Source organism: Leptonychotes weddellii, chromosome 13 (assembly GCF_054177405.1).
Source record: "Leptonychotes weddellii isolate Sample4059 chromosome 13, ASM5417740v2, whole genome shotgun sequence".
NCBI classification, from domain to species: Eukaryota; Metazoa; Chordata; class Mammalia; order Carnivora; family Phocidae; genus Leptonychotes; species Leptonychotes weddellii.
In genome coordinates this window covers 60,647,203-60,664,287 of record NC_138381.1, presented here as the reverse complement: position 1 = coordinate 60,664,287, position 17,085 = coordinate 60,647,203, and the positions used below count along the sequence as shown (strand labels likewise).

General features: G+C 60.8%; 1 protein-coding gene across 5 annotated transcripts in view; it reads left to right on the top strand.

Annotated features, from left to right (window-relative positions):
• Window positions 1-17,085, top strand: part of OSBP2 (oxysterol binding protein 2) — a 134,200-nt gene that overhangs the window by 99,819 nt on the left and 17,296 nt on the right. For all 5 annotated transcript variants that reach the window (XM_081801800.1, XM_081801799.1, XM_081801801.1 and 2 more), the window contains 3 exons: window positions 2,782-3,038; window positions 15,458-15,650; window positions 16,427-16,544. In XM_081801800.1, the coding sequence (XP_081657926.1) occupies window positions 2,782-3,038; window positions 15,458-15,650; window positions 16,427-16,544 (568 nt within the window). The remainder of the gene's footprint in view (window positions 1-2,781; window positions 3,039-15,457; window positions 15,651-16,426; window positions 16,545-17,085) is intronic.

Sequence of the window (17,085 nt, the reverse complement as noted above, 5' to 3'; positions counted from 1 at the left end):
CACGGCGCTGCGCTCAGTATGAGTCTGAACAGCCCATGACACTGTGGGGAAGTGAGCAGCTAGGCCACATGGCAGGCCACATGGCAGCTAGGCCCCGTCCTCGAGGACTGACCAGGGACGGGACTGCCTGGGAGCGTGGCTGTCACTAGACGGTCATGGCCTTGGAGCTGGGTGGGTGCTGCCATCAGCACTTTTGGGCTAGGTTCAGAGGTCCTGTTCTCTCCAGCCCCTGGCCTCCCCCCAGCTACTCTGGCCTCTCTGTCCTTTCAGTCTGCTCATCCTGCCACTTGCCACCAGTCTCATCTTTCCCATGGATCTCTGCTCAGGTGCCCACACTCTCCTTCTTGCCAAGGGATAAAGGCCCAGGCTTCTCAGCTGAGCCAGAGGCCCTTTCCCACCCCCCTCTCCAAGTAGCTCCTCCCTCCTACTGATCATGCCCTTCTCCAGACGCTGCCCTCCCGTGTGTGACCCACCACCTCTGTGCATGCCACTCAGAACCCCTGGACAGGCCTCCTGCTCATTCATTCCTTCACTCACCCACTCCCTCCCTCTCTCTTGCCCCACCCCTGCACCTGCCCTCTTTCCCTCCCTCCCTCATTCTCCCGATCTCACTGTACCCTCTGGGAGAGACTCTCCCTGCCCATCCCCATAGAACACACTGTGCTGGTCAGTAACTGCTGACCCAAGAATCTTCCCATCCCTCCCCCACCAACACAGCCCATGATTTGGGAGCAGAACAAGTACATCCTCATGTCTCTGGCCGCCAGACCTGAACTTGGACCCTAAGAGCTGCTTATTAACAAGTTAACTAGAAATGTGGTTACCCATCTCTGGCCACCACACAGGCAGATGCTCAGTTAGGCCAGCTGTGTTTCTTGCTTAGAGCACGGTGTGTGTGGCGGGGGAGGGTCCCACTCAGGCTGACCCGCAGCCAGCGTGTTCCCACACGGCCCTCCCGGTGTACAGCAGCCCCTGTTCTGACTGCTCGGTGGCTGACCGTTCTGGGGGTTACACGTGTTGAACTCGGAAAGGTGACAGGAGATTACATCATAACTGAGAGCCCAGGCTCTGATGCTCAACAGACCCGGATTCGGATCCAGCTCTGACCCCGTAACCGCAGCGCCCATCTGAGAACGTACATTTCCTCACTTCTCACGGTCTGCGGACCACGGTGAGGCTGGTGCAGCACGTGCAGTCCCCGGGCACCGGGCCGTTTCCGAGCCGTCACCGGGCTGGCTGTGGTGGGAAGAGGGAGAGCCCCTGCCCCGAGCCCAGATGCTGGCCCACAGCCCCAGTGGGGGCTGCACCCCCAGCCTCCAGCCCACCCAGGCCCCACGCCACCGGCGGTCCTGGCGCCGCCACCAGCTCAGGACACGCTCAGAGTGGCCACTCAGCCATGGCCACCCCCACGCACCCTGTCTGCCGTGGGAAGAAATCTGTTCCCTCACAGCATGTGCCTCTTTAAAAACTCTTGTATCTTGGGTTACAGATTTCCTTCACAAAAAAAGAAAGAAAAAGAAGAAGAAAAAGAAGAAAAATGTTTTGTAAACTGATGATTTCTGAAACAGACCTCTCAGAAACCCCTGGCGCTTACAGGCTCAGGCACGCGGGCTGGTGGCAGGTTTTACGGTCGCGAGCCTGGTGCTTTAGCAGCAGCAGAGCCCGGGCCGGCTGCCCACCTACCCCACCCGCGGTGGTCCCCCTCCCCCCGAGGTCCCCACTACCCTGTGACCCTCTCAACACAGGCAGGGCTGGCAGAGGGCTGGGCTCCAAGGCACCCCGGACTCCCAGGAAGGGCCACCCCGAGGGCGCCCGGGCGGCAGTGTGAGAGGTGAGCGGGATGGGCCAGGAGGAGACGGGGCGCCCGCCTGGCCCGCTCACAGAGGCCCCAGCAGCCGGCCTGGCATGAAGAGGGCGGCTGCAGAGGCAGACGGACTAGCCGGGTGGCCTGGGGCGTGACCTTAGCTGCCCGTCTGTCCCTGGGGCATGGTATCGTCCCTACCCTGACGAGGCCATGGAGATGCCACAGCCCGTGTCTGGACAAATGAGAGCGGCCTTGCTCGTGCTGGGGAGGTGGGTGGGGACCTGCAGGAGGATGGCCAGGGGCGGGGAGGATGACTTTGGCCTGGGGGTCTTCAGGCAGGCTTTGAAGATCGGGGGCATGGGGCTGGGGCTGGGTAGAGGTGAGGCCTCTGAGGAGGTGGGGGAGGTAGGAGGAGGTTCCAGGCAGTGAGGACGCCGTGGGAAAGGCCCCAGGCCTGAGCACTCAGGTGTTGCAGGGAACAGGGGCAGTTCTGCGTGGCCGGGTGTGGTCGTAGAGCAGAGGGCAGAGTGAGGCCGGCAGGAAAGTCCGGGTTGGGTAAGGCTGGGCCCATGATGCGTGGAAAGGAGCCGGCCTTCATCTGGGGTCTCTGGTCTGCGACAGGAGCTGCTCCTCGCGGCAGTCTCCAGCTCTCCACCCAGCTCGGTCCACCCTGGCCTGCGTGGCGCAGCTTAGGGGGCTGGTGCCCCGCATGCAGGCGGGTGCCCGCAGGGCTGCCCCCTCCAAAGTGCGGGCCAGGCACGGTCTGTCAAGCTGGTCCCCCCCTTCCATCCCTCCCACTGACTCACGAGGGCCCATGCCCACCCTGGAGGGCTGACCAGGAGCAGGAGCTGGCACCATGTAGGGCCCTCTGTTTTGAGACGCTCTACCTGCTCCTTCCTCCTGGGCCCAGGCCACGTGGGCTTCTTGGCACTCTGTTGGTCAGTTAATAACCGTGGCAACTCTTTTTCCTTCTGCAGATGACTCTGGGGACGACGACGACGAGACTGCCTCTCCAGCTGACAAGAGCGAGCTACACTGCGCCATCAAGAGCCTCTCCTTGAAGCTAGACGACCTCAGCACGTGCAATGATCTCATCGCGAAGCACGGCGCTGCACTCCAGCGCTCCCTGAGCGAGCTGGACGGCCTCAAAATCCCCTATGAGAGCAGCGAGAAGCTGAAGGTCGTCAATGAGCGGGCCACCCTCTTTCGCATCACCTCAAATGCTATGATCAATGTGAGTGCCCACCCACTTGGCACAGGGCTCTCCGTCACCGGCACCACGGTCCCCGAGTAGGTGGTGGCCAGGGTGCTTGACAAACCAGGGCTCCATTTCTTGGTGGCTTCAGGTCATTTCCCAAAGCCTCCTGCCCTCTTTGCAGTTGTCTGGTGGGAACCGGAGTGGGGCGCGCAATCCTGATGGAGGCTGGCAGCTGGCTCGGGCCCAGCCGAGGAGGGCCAGGGCCCCAAGCTGCCCACACAGTAGGGACAAGGCTGCCATGCTGGTGCGCAGCAGCCGCTCCTGCTCTTTCCCCGCAGAATGCCGCCCAGAAGCAGCAGGCTCAGGGCCCAGCAAGCACAGCGGCAGGTATGCAGCTGGAAGCCTGGCTTTGTGGGTTCCCCTAGCCAGAAGAGCTTGCAGATGAGCCTGCCACGGGTCATGCCGACCTGACAGTAGCCAGATGAGTAGCCACAGTCCGTAAACTGAGAGGCACAGCCTTGGGGGTCGCCACATTCCACAGAGTTCTGGAAGCCACATTGCTGTGACTGGGAGCTGGGAGGGCCTCTCCATGGTGGCAGAGAATATAATGCTCAGCTGTGCTTCTGGGCCCTTCTTCCTCAGTCCCCCACCTCCCCAGATGTGTATGCTCTTCTTGGCCTCCACCCTGCAGCCACAGGTCTGACTCCTGCAGCCTCCTGCCACGGACAGCCCCCAGGAGGGGCACACCGGGAGCAAGGAGACCAGAGAGGGGAGGTGTGGGGAAATGGAGGCCACCTCAGAGGAGGCGGCCCACGTCCAGAGAAGGTGGCTCAGGCAGGCCATCAGGCTGGTCAGAGACAATGGGTAGTGCCGGTGCCCAGCCCCCAAATCAAGGGGATCCAACGAGAGCAGGGCCAGGAGTCGGGACTAGGCTGTAGGCCGAGAACAGGGTGGGAAGGTGCAGGCTGGAGCCCACGGCGGGCCAAGACCCCTGGGTGAAATTGTGGCCACAGAGACTTGCCCCAAGCCTGATTCACTGGGACTGTGGGCAGTCCCTGTGGGCAGAGTAGACCACCCGCACACCCCCACACCCCCCCACACAGCCCTCCCCTGCCCCGCCACTGGACCACCCCGGTGCAGGAGGAAGCCTGAGGAATCCGTACCCTGGGACCTGTGGCTGAGGAGGTGCACCCTCTTCCCAGGCTGCTGGGACGCACCATCTGCAAGTGCTCGGCTCCCTGCGCTCAGCCAGCGCAGACCTTTGTCCACGGCCCTCAGGGGTGCATCTGGGGGTGCATCTGGGGCGTGCCCGCTGAGAGGCTGCCCTGCGAGTCGGTCCCGTCCTTGGTTTGTACTTGCGTCGTCCTGTGTTCCCCTGCTCGCTCGGGCCAGCCGGCCTCCTTACAGCCCCCAGACTTTCGGGGTCTGGGTCACTGCCCTCCTTCGGGTGACAGGCCCAGATAGGAAGCGCTTGATGACAGAATGACGCACTTGTGTTTCCCCACCCAGCCCGGAAGCCATCACCTGCCTGTGGCTTCCCTGCTTCCTTGGCACTGCCCCCCCCCCCCCCCGCTGACACGGAAGCCGCTTTGTCTTGAGTAAGCAGTTTCGGCTTTTCCCAGATAATGAGCTTCTCAGCTGGTGTTTTTAGCAGAAATCTTTTATCGGGCATCAGAGGCTCCTCTGTGTTAGGAAGCCATAAAAACCGTGTACCATCTAAGTGCATAATGAATTGTTTGATGGGAAGCAAGCCCCTTACAAAAGCCTGTGTGCGGTTCCAGTACCCAGAAAGTTGACCCAAGTGCCGGGGAGCTGCACCCTGGGCTGGGCTCCGCCCCCCTGCTGGCCTGAACCTGATGAGAGGGCCCCTGCCACCTACCTCCACTGGGTGGGGGGAGGCGGCACACCCAGAAGTGAGGGGCTGGCCCCAGCAGGCTGTGCTCAGAGCCCGGACTGGGGCGGAGGCCCCGCATTTCTCCTGGGGACCCTTCCTGATGCCGCTCCTCGCCTGGCAGGAACCGAGTCAGTTCTGGATGGGTAGTTCACGTACGCGGTTGTCACACACCAAATGTCTCAACTCCCACTGTGTGCAGAGGCCCCCCGGACAAAGCATCCCCACCCCTGGCCAGGCCTTGGCCTCCACCCCTGTTACAAGGAAGGGGTTGGACCAGGGATCTGTAACTAACGAAGCCATGCACATTCACACCCAAGACCACTCACCCCTTGCTACAACCTCATTAATACCATTAGGTATTGTTAGTGCAAAGTGGAAACTGAGGCTCAGAGAAGTCACCTGAGCTGCCCAGGGTCACCCAGCTGGTAGGTATCTGAGCCAAGATGCAAGGCCAGGTCTGTGTGGCTCAGTGGGGGAGTGCTGGCCCCTACACTCTCAGACGCAGTGAGGCTGAGACCCCCAAGGGGGGCAAAGACCCCCTCCCCTCTGCAGTCAGCACACGGACTGGGTGGCCTTGTATCCACCAGGGCAAAGCCCCCAGTCTCAGGAACCTGAGTCCCTGGTATGTCTCTTACCTTTAGGCTGCAGCCATACCAGGGCCCTTCCTGGGACGCTGGGGGCTCAGGATGGGTGGAAGCCACCCCCGCTGTCCCCAGAAGGCACAGACCATGATCCCCCAGGTCACTCCAGTTCTTGCTGTAAGAGGAGGAACCTGTTTCTTCCCACTGCTGAGATCCCTTTGCAACTCCACCCGCCCCCCACCCCCGGCCTTAATGATACACACCCTCTCTAGGGAAGCTTCCAGCATCCCCCATGCCCGAGTTTGGGGAATCTATTCCCACTCCCACTTTAGGGCAGGGCCCCCCTCCTGTGAATTGTGAATGGCTGTGGTTTTCCACCTAGTGGGCTCTGATTGAGCCTGAGTCATATAAGTGGAGCAGATAATGAGGGATGGCTGGCCAAAGCCTACAGGGAAATGCATCCTTTAGAGGGCCCTGGGCAAGCAGCACCCTTCCCACACAGAGAGGGATCAGCTGCGTTGCCTTCACTTTTACCCAAGATGGCCAAAAATCGGGTTGTTCATCCTTCAGGAGAAAGGTCAGAGGGACAATCGAATCTCCTTCAAATTTGGGAAAGGGTATTTTGGGGACTTTCACAAGCCTGTAGATCCCTAGCTCCCAGCAGGACAGGGAGGGGGCTCTCTGGACAATTCCTAAGACCCCAGGAACCGTGGTTAGTGACGCAGCCCATTCCTGTGCCACTGCCCCCAGGGGGCCGATGCGGTGAAACTCACCTTGAGTCAAGCACAGCCCCTTCCCTTCCATAAGTGTTGGAGGGAACAGGATGCTCAGAGGAAGTGTCTGGATCAGGAATGCTGAACAGTGCCACAGTGTTCCACCTCTTTGTGTCTTTGCCTGTGCTGTACCTTCTAGAACTTTCCCCACCCTTTAGATACCTGGTGGATCCCTTTTCAGCCTCTAGAACCCCACATGGATGTCACCCAGGGCCGGGAGGCTGTCCAAGCTCCTTGTCAGAAGCCGTTCCTTCTGGCTAGAACCCTCTGGAACCCACAGGCACTGCTGGGCCTTGCTGAGCCCACTGTGCACTTTCCCCTGTTACTTTGTCATCTGCCCCCCAGGCTTTGTGCCCCCAAAGTGAGACTCGGATTTTAACTCACCTGTGTCCCCAACAGTAGTAGCCCAGTGGGAGTGCCTAATATGTGATGTTGGAACCGAAACGGGTGTCATATCTCAGAAAAGAAAATTCTAAGTTGCCCATGACTCATGTTTGCCTGCTGTTACCATCTACAAAGCCATTCTTGTTCCATTTCCTCACTTGGACAAGGTCAGTGAGAAAGTTGGTCCAGCACGCAGCCCTCGGCCAGAGCCACTTGTCACTGCCCCACACCACTCGTCACTCTGTCTTGCAGAGAAATGACCCAGCCTGGCCACAGAGAAATAGGAAGTGTGATTTATGAAATGAAGTCATAACTGGGTTTTTCGCAGGAGGGCTGTACTGAGCCCCGGCCTCCTGCCCTCCGCTTGTGGTTTTGGTTGATGAAGCCGTGTCCACGTGGCTCCTGCAGTTAGGAAAGTCCTGCCTGTTGGGAATTGAACCCAGACCTGAGCGACTTCTCACTGGGAAGGGCTTGTGCCAGGCAAGGACTCGGCTCTGCTCCTGGAGCTCACAATCCAGAGGACCCGCCTAGTGACGCTCTGTCACACATGGGGGCAGCAGGGACAGCAACTCACAGGCCCACTTCTGCAGGCCAGGTGTGTAGAGGGCCTGGGGAGGGACTGGGGAGGTTCCCAGTCGGCCGGGAGAGGGGCTCAAGCCCAGATGAGCACAGCCCATCAACAGAGTGACCCTTGGGGGGCTAGCTGGACACCCTGGGAGCCAGGGCAGGGCCTGCAGAGGGCAGAAGTAGTGGCCATGGAGCAGAGCCTTTACTGGTGGGGAGAGTCACTCGCAGGCAGGGAGAGAAGGTGCAAACAGTGATATCTGTCCACGGGGCCTCGGCGTCTGAGGGGCTTTTCTGCTGCAGCATCTTGCCCATCCCCCTGCTGGCCTGGGCCGCCTGCAAGGCAGCCCCGAAGCTTCCGTGTGCAGCACAGTGCCCAGCATCAGGAGCCTCGGCCAACAAGTGAGAGCGAGCAGGTGGGGGAAACACAGGGCCGGGATGGCATCACGAGCGGCAGAGCTCCCCGGCGGCGGATTTTGCGAGTCTGATCAAAGCCTGCATGTGGTCCCCTGCGTCGATTCCTATTTGGGTAACTGAACTAGCCCGCCGCTGAGGGGGAACCTCACAGCCCGGTGAAACAACTTTGGTTCGTAGACAGAGCTTGGAAGCTCAGCGCGGCCGGCGGCCGGCGGCCTTCCTGGGACCCAGGACATCCCTGGTGTGCGGTCGTGTCGGGCTGGTCCCCGTGGTGTAAGGTGGAGCGTGATTGAATTAGTACGTAGTCCCGGCTCAGGCTTTGGGTATTCGTTTCCATAAAGGAAAATAATAAATTCCAGTTTCATTCTCTTTTCCTGTACGTTTATCTTTGGGGTAAAGCAGAGTGCCCTGGTGTGAAGGACAGACCTCAGGGAAGGCAGTGGGATAAAACAGCAGTCCGCCCAGCTTCTTCCCGGTACCTCACAATGGCCACCTGAGGTTAGCGGCGTCGTGCCTTCCTTGTCATCAGCATCGTTTGTATTAGTCAGGTGCCACCCTGAGGCCCAGAGCAGTCAGTTTGCCTGGGGGGCGGGGGGGCAGGCCTGGCTGTTAGATGAGCACTTGGGGTCACAGCCACCGGGCCCTGGGCCGCCTGCATTGCTGGCTGGGGGGTCTGTGCAGAAGGGCTGAGGGGAATCACCTGTCATCAGGTCCAGCACACCTGTGCTTTCCTGGGTGACCCGGGCTTCCCACAGGTTGCCCGTGAGCCCTGTGTTCCGGCCTCACGGCCCCTGCCCCCAGCAGAAGAAACCCTCAGTATCACCGCGGACATTCTGGGGGCGAGCCTGTCCCGCAGGGCTGGCGTCATGTCCCTCCAGCACCGAGCCCCTCAGCGGGCTGGCAGCCTCTGGCTTGCTCCCCACTGGCCGCTCCTCCAGGCCCCCGCAGCGGTGGGGGGGACTGCCCCCAAACAAGGCAGGTTGCTCCTGACACAGCCCCCGCCCTTGAGCTGTGAGAGGCTCCTCAGAGTTGGTGACTCGTGTTGGGGCCCAGGACTCAGCCCCTCCAGCCACAGGGCCACCCCAGGGCCCTTAGGCGCCGTGAGCTCAGGCCAGCCTGGCTTACGTGCGCTGAGCGCTTTGCAGCAGGGTGGTGGGGGGAGGCCCTCCGTGATCCCTCCCTGGTCTAGGCCCCGGGCACACGGCGAACAAAGCCCAACCTCTGGAACCTGGGTCCCCTCGGGGAAATGTAACCACACAGACGATGAGGCATGCTTCCAGCCAAAAGACCAGGGGGAGCAGAGCAGGCTGGTGGGGTGGGGCGGGAGGCCCCCAGGGACACACGGGCTGGAGGGGAGGTGGGGCAAAGAGCCACCCCTAGGTTCTCAGGCAGGCCTGGAGCAGCAGGAGGCCGGGGTGAGCGGTGGCAGGCATGGAGGGGAGGCCTGGGGGGCCAGAGCGCTCACAGGACACTTTGGGTGCTTACACTTACAGAGAACACCGTGCTTTCCACTCTGAATGAGGCTCCTGCAGCCAAGGACAGAGGTCCGACCCACGTTTTAGCAAGAGCCCCCCCCTCCCCCGCTGCTTGGAGCGGACTACAGATGAGGCACTGGAGCCTGCAGGCAGGCCCTGGGAGCCCCTTGTTGCCTATGGAGGGCTGGTGGCTTGGACTGAGGGAAGGGGCTGGCACGGCTAGCCCGGCTGCTCGGTGTGTTGAGAACAGGGCCCGCAGAGTGGCTGTGCAGGGAGAGATCTGGGCTATCAGGGGGACTGCAAGGCGCGGGCATGAGCTACTAGTGGAATGGGGGGCCCTTGCTGTCTGATCCCCACCTCAGCCCTCACAGTGCTGGACAGGGGCCCAGCGGTCAGTCCCACAGATTCGGGTAGGATGTGGGAGGGCCTTTCCCAGAAACGGGTTTTGTGCAGCCAGTGAGTGAGCAGAGCTGGGCAGTGGGTGAGCCCCACCGGAAACGAAGACGGTCAAGGTGCCCAGCGGGGGCAGATGGCCGCCAGGCCTACTTCCAAGGGCCTGATGGGACAGACAGTGCACTCTGGGGCTCTCAGTTTACCCAGGAAGGTAGCAGCTTGCAGGAGACACCTTTTGGGGCCTGCGGTAGAGCTGTTTGGGCAGGACGGGGGTGCAGATTCTGACAGCAGGGACGCTGTGGGGAGAGGCACCAGCAGAGCCAGTCTGGCCGGGGGTTGGCTCCGGATCCACCTGAAGGGAGCTGGAAGAGAAAAGTGCAGGCGGGCGTGGACAGGGTGGGGGCAAGTAGGGCCAGCTGGGAGATGTGTGCGGATATCGACGAAGCGCTAGGCCAAGGCCTCAGGTTTGGGGCATCATAGAAATAAAGCCCCAGACTGGAGCTGTTTACTGCTAGAAATACTCTGAGGCTTCTCTCGGCCCCATTTGGAGATCACGAAGGGGTTCTTGCACCCACCCACCCAAGCAGAGCAGGGGTGAGGGGCCCTGGAGCCGCCCTCCCTGGTCCTTCTGGGGCCCGTGGGCAGGTTCCTGGCCAGCTGACCACTGTTCTGCTCTTGACAGCTTGCTCATTTGGGGCCTGGGGAGATGAATAAAAATAGATTCCATAACTGTTTAAAATCAGTTGGCAAACTGGCGGCCAGATGGTGCTGGTTCCTGTGCGCAAGGGGTAAACTATTTTGAACATGGAAAGGGCTATTTTAAAGTTTGAAGTGAAGTGAAAAGCTGCCTCTCCAGCGCCACCAGTGAGTCACATCAGGGAGAAGCCATGACCGTCCCCTTGGTGTTTGGGAAGGGCCGGCCCCCATGGGCGCCGAGTCTGTTCATGGATGCCGTGTGAGGAGTGGCTGGCCCGGCCTGGCCTGGGAGCTGCTCGGCCTCTAGGGGCCAGGACGGTGCTGAAGACGCAGCATGGCAGTTTGGCTGGGCCTGACCCAGAGGAACTCTGCCCACCCCAACCCCCAGGTTAGCCCAGCGCTGCTGTCGCGGCTCCGGGGGTCCCCACTCTTGGTCTTGGAGGCCTGAGATGGCTGTGCATCTCCTGCTCTGGCGGCCTCTGAGCCTTGCAGTCCTGGCCTGAATCTCAGCACTGCCCCTTCCTGCCTCTGGGAGGCGCAAACTGAGGGCAGCCTGCTGCTCCTCGGTGAGGGGAAGGAAGGACCCTGTTGACCCCAGTGTGTCCCCGGGTGTGAGCTTCTGGCCAGGCACAGCGGCTCAGGGAAACCAGGACTCTGTACGACTTTGTCCTATTTGCTCCTTTTATGATAAAAGGCCAGTGAGAGGCAGGTCCACAGTCCTGCTGGCCATGTGAGGACCAGTGCAGGGGAGGTCGATGGTGCATGGGCAGCCCCCGCGACATTGAGAGCCGAAGGGTCCAGCCACCCATCCACCTGGGAGCCCTAAAGCCTGAGGGTCCCTGCAGTCCAGACACATGGCAGTCAGACATCTAGCGAGTTCGTCTGGCTGCAGGTGGAAACACAGCCCTTTCTCCCACCCTCCCTGCATCCATGGTTACCAGAACTTGCGGTGTGCTGGTGGCTAGAGACAGAGCCAGTCGCCCAGCTGGCCCTGTCAGCCCAAGGCACTCGCCCAGCCTGGAACCTCTGAGCATTTGGCCCATCTCCCCGCCTCCTCCATGAGTCCAAGGACCACCCACCCCAACGTCCCGCAGTCCTCTGGCAACTTCCTCACGCCCCCGGCTTGGTGGGCAGTGACAACACAGGAGATGATGCTTCCCAACAGTCCCTGAAGGCCAGGCCTCAGCAGGGTCGGCTCTGCAGACCCTCCCGAGAGCTTGAGAGGCTTCCTGGGTCACACACAGGACAGGCATAGGATCCAGGCTGGCTGACCCCACGCCCTACTCACCCGCCCATATTTGGGGAACGGCAAGGTTGTCCGGATTAGGATTAGGAACAATAAAAGCGATTAGAGTTTGTCCTCCTTCCTCCTGGGCACAAGCGGGCAAAGGTTTCCAGTTCGGAGACACTCTATCCGTCCCACGGGGCCTCTGTCAGGATGACCAGCAGCATCTCCCTTTGGAGCTCACACGGCTTGCGTGAGCAGGCCTCACAGCCCCCTTCACCAGGTGGGGCTTCTGAGAAGGGAGAGCCCCTGGGGGGCAGCCAGGGCCTACCAGCCCCCCAGCCTGTTGCTGAGCAGAGCCAGCCCCAGTACAGGGGGAGGGGGGAGGCTGTCTTTTCTGTACTGGGCTTTTGGGTTCTCACTCTGCTTTGGGGCAGCTTGGCGGGCTCCCCACCCCCCACACTGCCCACAGGACCCCACACCTCTTCATCTCGGGGATCCTCTCAACAGCCGTGGGAGTGGGAGGAAGGGACGGGGCTGGGAAACTGGAAACTTGTTCCCACCCAGAGGGCGATCACTCAGTGGGTCACAGAATCAGGGGCTCTGCAGGAGTCCTGGGGTTCGGCTCTCTGTTCTTCCCATGAGGACACCAAGGCCCAGGAGGCTCTAGGCCTGGCCCAGAGTAGGCAGCAAGCAGTGCCCATGAGGGGCCCAGAGGCTGGGCTCCTTGTTCTGCCCATTCCTGGTCCCTTGCATCGTTTAGGAGCTAGTGTGGGTAGAGGACTTCGGGGTGGCTTAGGAAACTGCTCTTGCTCAGGGCTGGGCACGAGCTCTCTGAAAATTGTGGCAGAGCCTCAGGGGAAATGTGACCATGTTCAGGGTGTGGGTCAGCCAGGCCCCTCCCTGGGCCCCTGGAAGCTGCCCCCAGCCGGCCCCCCGGCAGGCCCCCAGCCTAATCCAGCTTAGTGAACACACATTGCACAGCCTAGCTCAGCGTTCCAGGGCAGCAGGGCCGGACCAGCGCCTGCCTCTCTCTGTGGCGTGGCTGGGATGGGGCCTAGAGAAGGCCGGCCGCGGCAGAGGAGACCCTGAGAGTTGAGGATGGACACCAGGTAGGCGCAGCAGGGTGGGAGGGGTGGATGAGCTCTCCGCAGCCCATACAGTGACCGGGCCGCTTCCTCTGCTGCAGATGACCCCTCGTCTAGGAGCAGTGGCAAAGCCCTTGGTCCAGCCACAGGAGCCCCTCTCTATCGGCGTGCGGCACCCTCTGCCCTGCCCTCGTCTTTAGGGGACTGTGACACTCTATGACCTTCATGTACCCAGCCCGGCTACGTGAGGCCCCAGCTGTCCTGGGGATTTGGCTTCCCGTCCCCTGCTGCTCCATACCCTTGGGCCTGCGGTGGCGGCGAGGTGGAGGTCACAGCTAGCCAGGCCGTCAGCCAGCAGGCCTGGCCACCGGGGCAGTGGGCAGTGTCCTCAGCCACAAGGATGGGTGCTGGGAGCAGGTGTCGCGGGGGCATGGCTGATTCCTGGTGCTTGAACAGGGTTATTCCCTGACATCCTTACTAGCGAGCATCTCCTGGAGCCCGGCTCCCCCTCCAGGAAGGCCACAGAATCCCTCAAGGGGCCCCCAGGCCGTGAAATCCAGCCGTACAGAGTGGTGGCAGGGCTGGTTCCGGGCCCTGGGAGACTGCAGGTGAGGTCCACGGGGACTTTGACTCCGGCCCTACACACACTGCCTTGTGGCCTTGGGCAAGTGCCTTGGCCTCCCTGAGCCTCCATTAAAACAGCGACCTCCATGCTTGCCAGAATGCCCCAGACGGCTCTGGCCACGGAGGTGTGTGGCGTGCGGGAGGTGGGGCTGGCGACAGAATAAGCAGATGTGTTTGGGACGGAGCCAGAGGCGAGGGTGACATGTGCCTGGTGGCCACACGTGAGTAGCATGGGGATGATGGGGCCCCGGGAGATGAGGCTGGAGAGGATTTGGGGCCAGGTCTGTGAGAGGCTGTCAGCTATTCCTCGAAATACGACAAACATTCCATTTTCCCTTGGAAGAGAAAATGGTCGTTTCTAAGGCAGCTAAGAGCTCGAGCACCTCAGAACCTCAAGACTGGGAGAGAGGGAGCCTGATTCATCTTTTCCCCTTTGCTCTTGTGGTGCAGTCTCTCTTGTCTCCAGAGCCTCGTAAACGCATAAGGAGATTTCTCTATTCCCGCCCCAACCTGGGCCGGGTCACCTGCCAGTATAAATCCCTGCCCCTTCTGGAGAAGCTGGTTACAGTGGCTTAGGTGTGGCCAGGCAGGGACCTTTCGGGGAGAGTGGGGAAGCTCCTGAATCTGAGGTGGAGTGAATACACCTCCTCCCCAGAGCCTTGCAGGGGAGCTGCTGGAGACTGAGCCTCAGTCTCCTCATATGTCAATTGGGGATGATCCCACTCCTCCTACCTTGAGGATTTTGCCGGGCCGGGGTGGACAGGGAACCTGGGAGCGCAGGCTCGGTCAGATAGGAGCGTTCTGTCTCACAGGACATGGGCTCAGAGGGGCAGAGTGGCTTGTGCAGGAACCCAGGCCTTCCCACTCCTGATAACAAGCCTTTTTTACTCTACTTTGCTGGTTTCCTTGGGTCCCCATCACATCTTTGGGATGGTGTGTGTGAATGAGGGGGTCGGGGAGGAAGCCTTGCCCAGCCCGCTCCGCACGGGGGGCTGGGAGGTGAGACAAGAGGAGGGAAGGCACGAGGGGGGAAAGCTTGAGGAGAGAGATGCCTGCTGGGGCCTGCGAGGCCCCGACACCCACCCCTCAGCAGGGTGCTCCCTCATCCAGGGAATACTCGGAGCAGCTGTTGTGTTTGGGGGTTCCGTGGGACGAAGAGAAACAGGCACAGTGAGCAGAGAAGCTGATCTGTAGACACGAGACTGTGGGGTGGGGTGGGTGGGTGGGTGGGTGCCTCAGGGGACCTGGCTGAGATGCTCGGGAGCCTTCCCTGGGGGGAGACATGGGAGAAGTCCGAGCAGCGGGGTTAGCGGGGCGGGGGGATTGCCCATGTCCCTGGTGCCCCCGAGGGAGTGTCTGTGGAAGGCTGCTTGGCCCAGCGCTCCACATCACCTCCCTGGTTCCTCCTGACAGCCCTCAGGATAGTGCTGCATTGTCCCTGTGTCACAGATGAGGGGCTGTGTGCCTGTCTCCCTCCAAGAAAGCTCGACTCTGTCGGGGTCAGACAGTGTGATGTGTGTGGGAAGGGAGTGCCGGGGAGGGGCGGCCAGAGACCACCGCCAAGGAAATGTGTCGCTTCCTACTGTGTTAAAGGAGTCCAGAAGGGGCAAACCCCGAGGTCCCCGGCTTGGCCCTCCCTGCCCTCCAGGGACAGCTGAGCCCGGGCCCTCCTGCCCAAGAGGATGACAGGGGCAGAACGACCAACCCCTGCTTCATTAGAGTGTGGTGGAACCACCTACGGCCCGGGGAAGCTGGAAAGAATCTGGATGTCAGAGTAGGCCCCAAGTTTGAAGGGGGAACCTTACTTTAAAAGCAGAGTTATGTGATACAGACTTTGAGGTAACCTTGTGGAAAGGCCCAGTCTCAGTTCTGTGCCAGACAAGACCCTTTACGTCTCTAAGCCAGGAAGTACAGCAGAATGTGGCCTTCCTTCCTTCCCTGCCAAGGGCAGGGACTGGCCTGAGCCCCGTGTATGCCTCGGGTTCTCGTGGGGACAGAGGTCATGACAAACCCCGGGTCCGGCGCACAGTGGGGAGGCGGCAGCTGAACTCGGGCCCCAGCCATCTGAAAACCCAGCATCCGCTGGCCACAGGCCGGGTTTGGTGCTCTCGGATGGCATCCTGCCCGGGGGATGCCGGCCAGGGCAGACGCCCGTCCCGGGGCTGGCTCGGAGAAAGCAAGAGTCCCCGTGTCCCCACAGAAGCCAAAGGGGGCAGCAAAGGTGTTTCTGAGCACCCCAGGGCCTTCCTCACTGACTGGCAGGTGGGGTGTGGGGTGGGGGGCAGACAGGCCCCTCCCCCAGGCCCTGTGCCCACCCGCCACTCCGTGCCCCCGCCCCCAGGCCTGCAGAGACTTCTTGGAACTAGCGGAGATACACAGCCGGAAATGGCAGCGCGCCCTACAGTATGAGCAGGAGCAGCGCATCCACCTGGAGGAGACCATAGAGCAGCTAGCCAGGCAGCACAACAGCCTCGAACGGGCCTTCCGCAGCGCCCCCGGCCGGGCCGCCAACCCCACCAAGAGCTTCAGCGAAGGTGAGAGCGTGAGGGCTGCCCAACCCGTGCTCCGTCTGCGCCTCCCTCTGCCCGCTGGTTCTTACACAGCACCCCCATCCACAGAGCCCTTCACACGCCCACATTTGGGCCTGCCTCTGTGGCTTTGTACTTCCCACACCCACCGCCAAAGGGCAATTAGCTCCCTGCACTTAGGTTCCAGTTCTTTTTTTTTTTTTTTAAGGATTATATTTATTTATTTGAGATGGAGAGATACAGAGAGAGAGAGCATGAGCAGGGGGAGAGGCAGGGGGAGAGGGAGAAGCAGACTCCCCGCTGTGGGGTTCGATCCCAGGACGCTGGGAGCATCACCTGAGCCGAAGGAGGAGACGCTTAATAGGTTCCAGTTCTCACAAGAAAAGTCTAGTGAGCCCAAGGGTCTCTCTGTGGCAGGGCTGCCCTGGTGCCAGGTGGCGGCCCACCTAGCCTTGGGCTGGGAGTGACAGGTCGGTCAGAAAGGGCAGCTAGGCCCCGGACAGACTGACCAGCATGCTGAGAGATCAGGGAGGCTTCCAGAAGGAGGCAGGCCTCTGAGCCAGAGCACTGAGCGGGAAGCTCATTCCAGGAAGGGGAGTGAGGGCAGAGCCACAGCCAGGTTAATGCGGACCAGGTGAGCGGAGTGGGGAGGGAACCAGGGGCCGGTGGAGCCAGGGGGCAGGGTCCAAAGTGGGGGGCACACTTTGGGCTCTGGGCTTCCTCAGGCAGGTGAGTGAGTTTTCAGTGTTGCAAACAGGCAGCGGTTTCTCACATATCTGCAGGAAGCCTCTTAACTCCCAAAGGAGAGGACAGTGAGGAAGATGAAGATACCGAGTACTTCGACGCCATGGAAGACTCTACATCCTTCATCACTGTGATCACTGAGGCCAAGGAGGACAGGTGCGTCCTCTCCCGGGGTTAGCCCTTCTCGCCTTGTTCTTCCTCAGCTCCACCTGTTCTTTGTGCTTCAGGTTTTCTCCCCCAAGTCTTGCTTCACGGTATATTTTGATTAGATTTCTTCTGTTCTTCCTTAGACCCAAAATGCCCACGTAAAGTTTGAATCAGGGTTTCATTTTAAATGGAGGTGGAGAACGGGGCCTCAGCTGGATCCAGTTCCAGCTGGAGGGGGTGGGGGTTGGGGCTGCCACACGAGGGCTGGGGCCTGGAAGCAGCCGCTGCTTTTCCTTGCCTGGAGCTCGGCGCAGTCCCACCCACTCCTTCCACCGCGCCAGTGTTCCAGAACAGACAGGAGATGCAGGAAGTCCCTTTTATTTTCTATTTCCAAGGCTTTGTTTCATTTTTTCATAAAAGCGTCCTCTTTCTGGATGTTTCTAAATACGCACTAGAACACAGCGGTAACCAGGACATCGTTTTCGGACTCCAGGTCCTCGGGAAGCGCCCCCGGGTGGTACAGGACTTGCGACGGGGACGGACGAGCAGG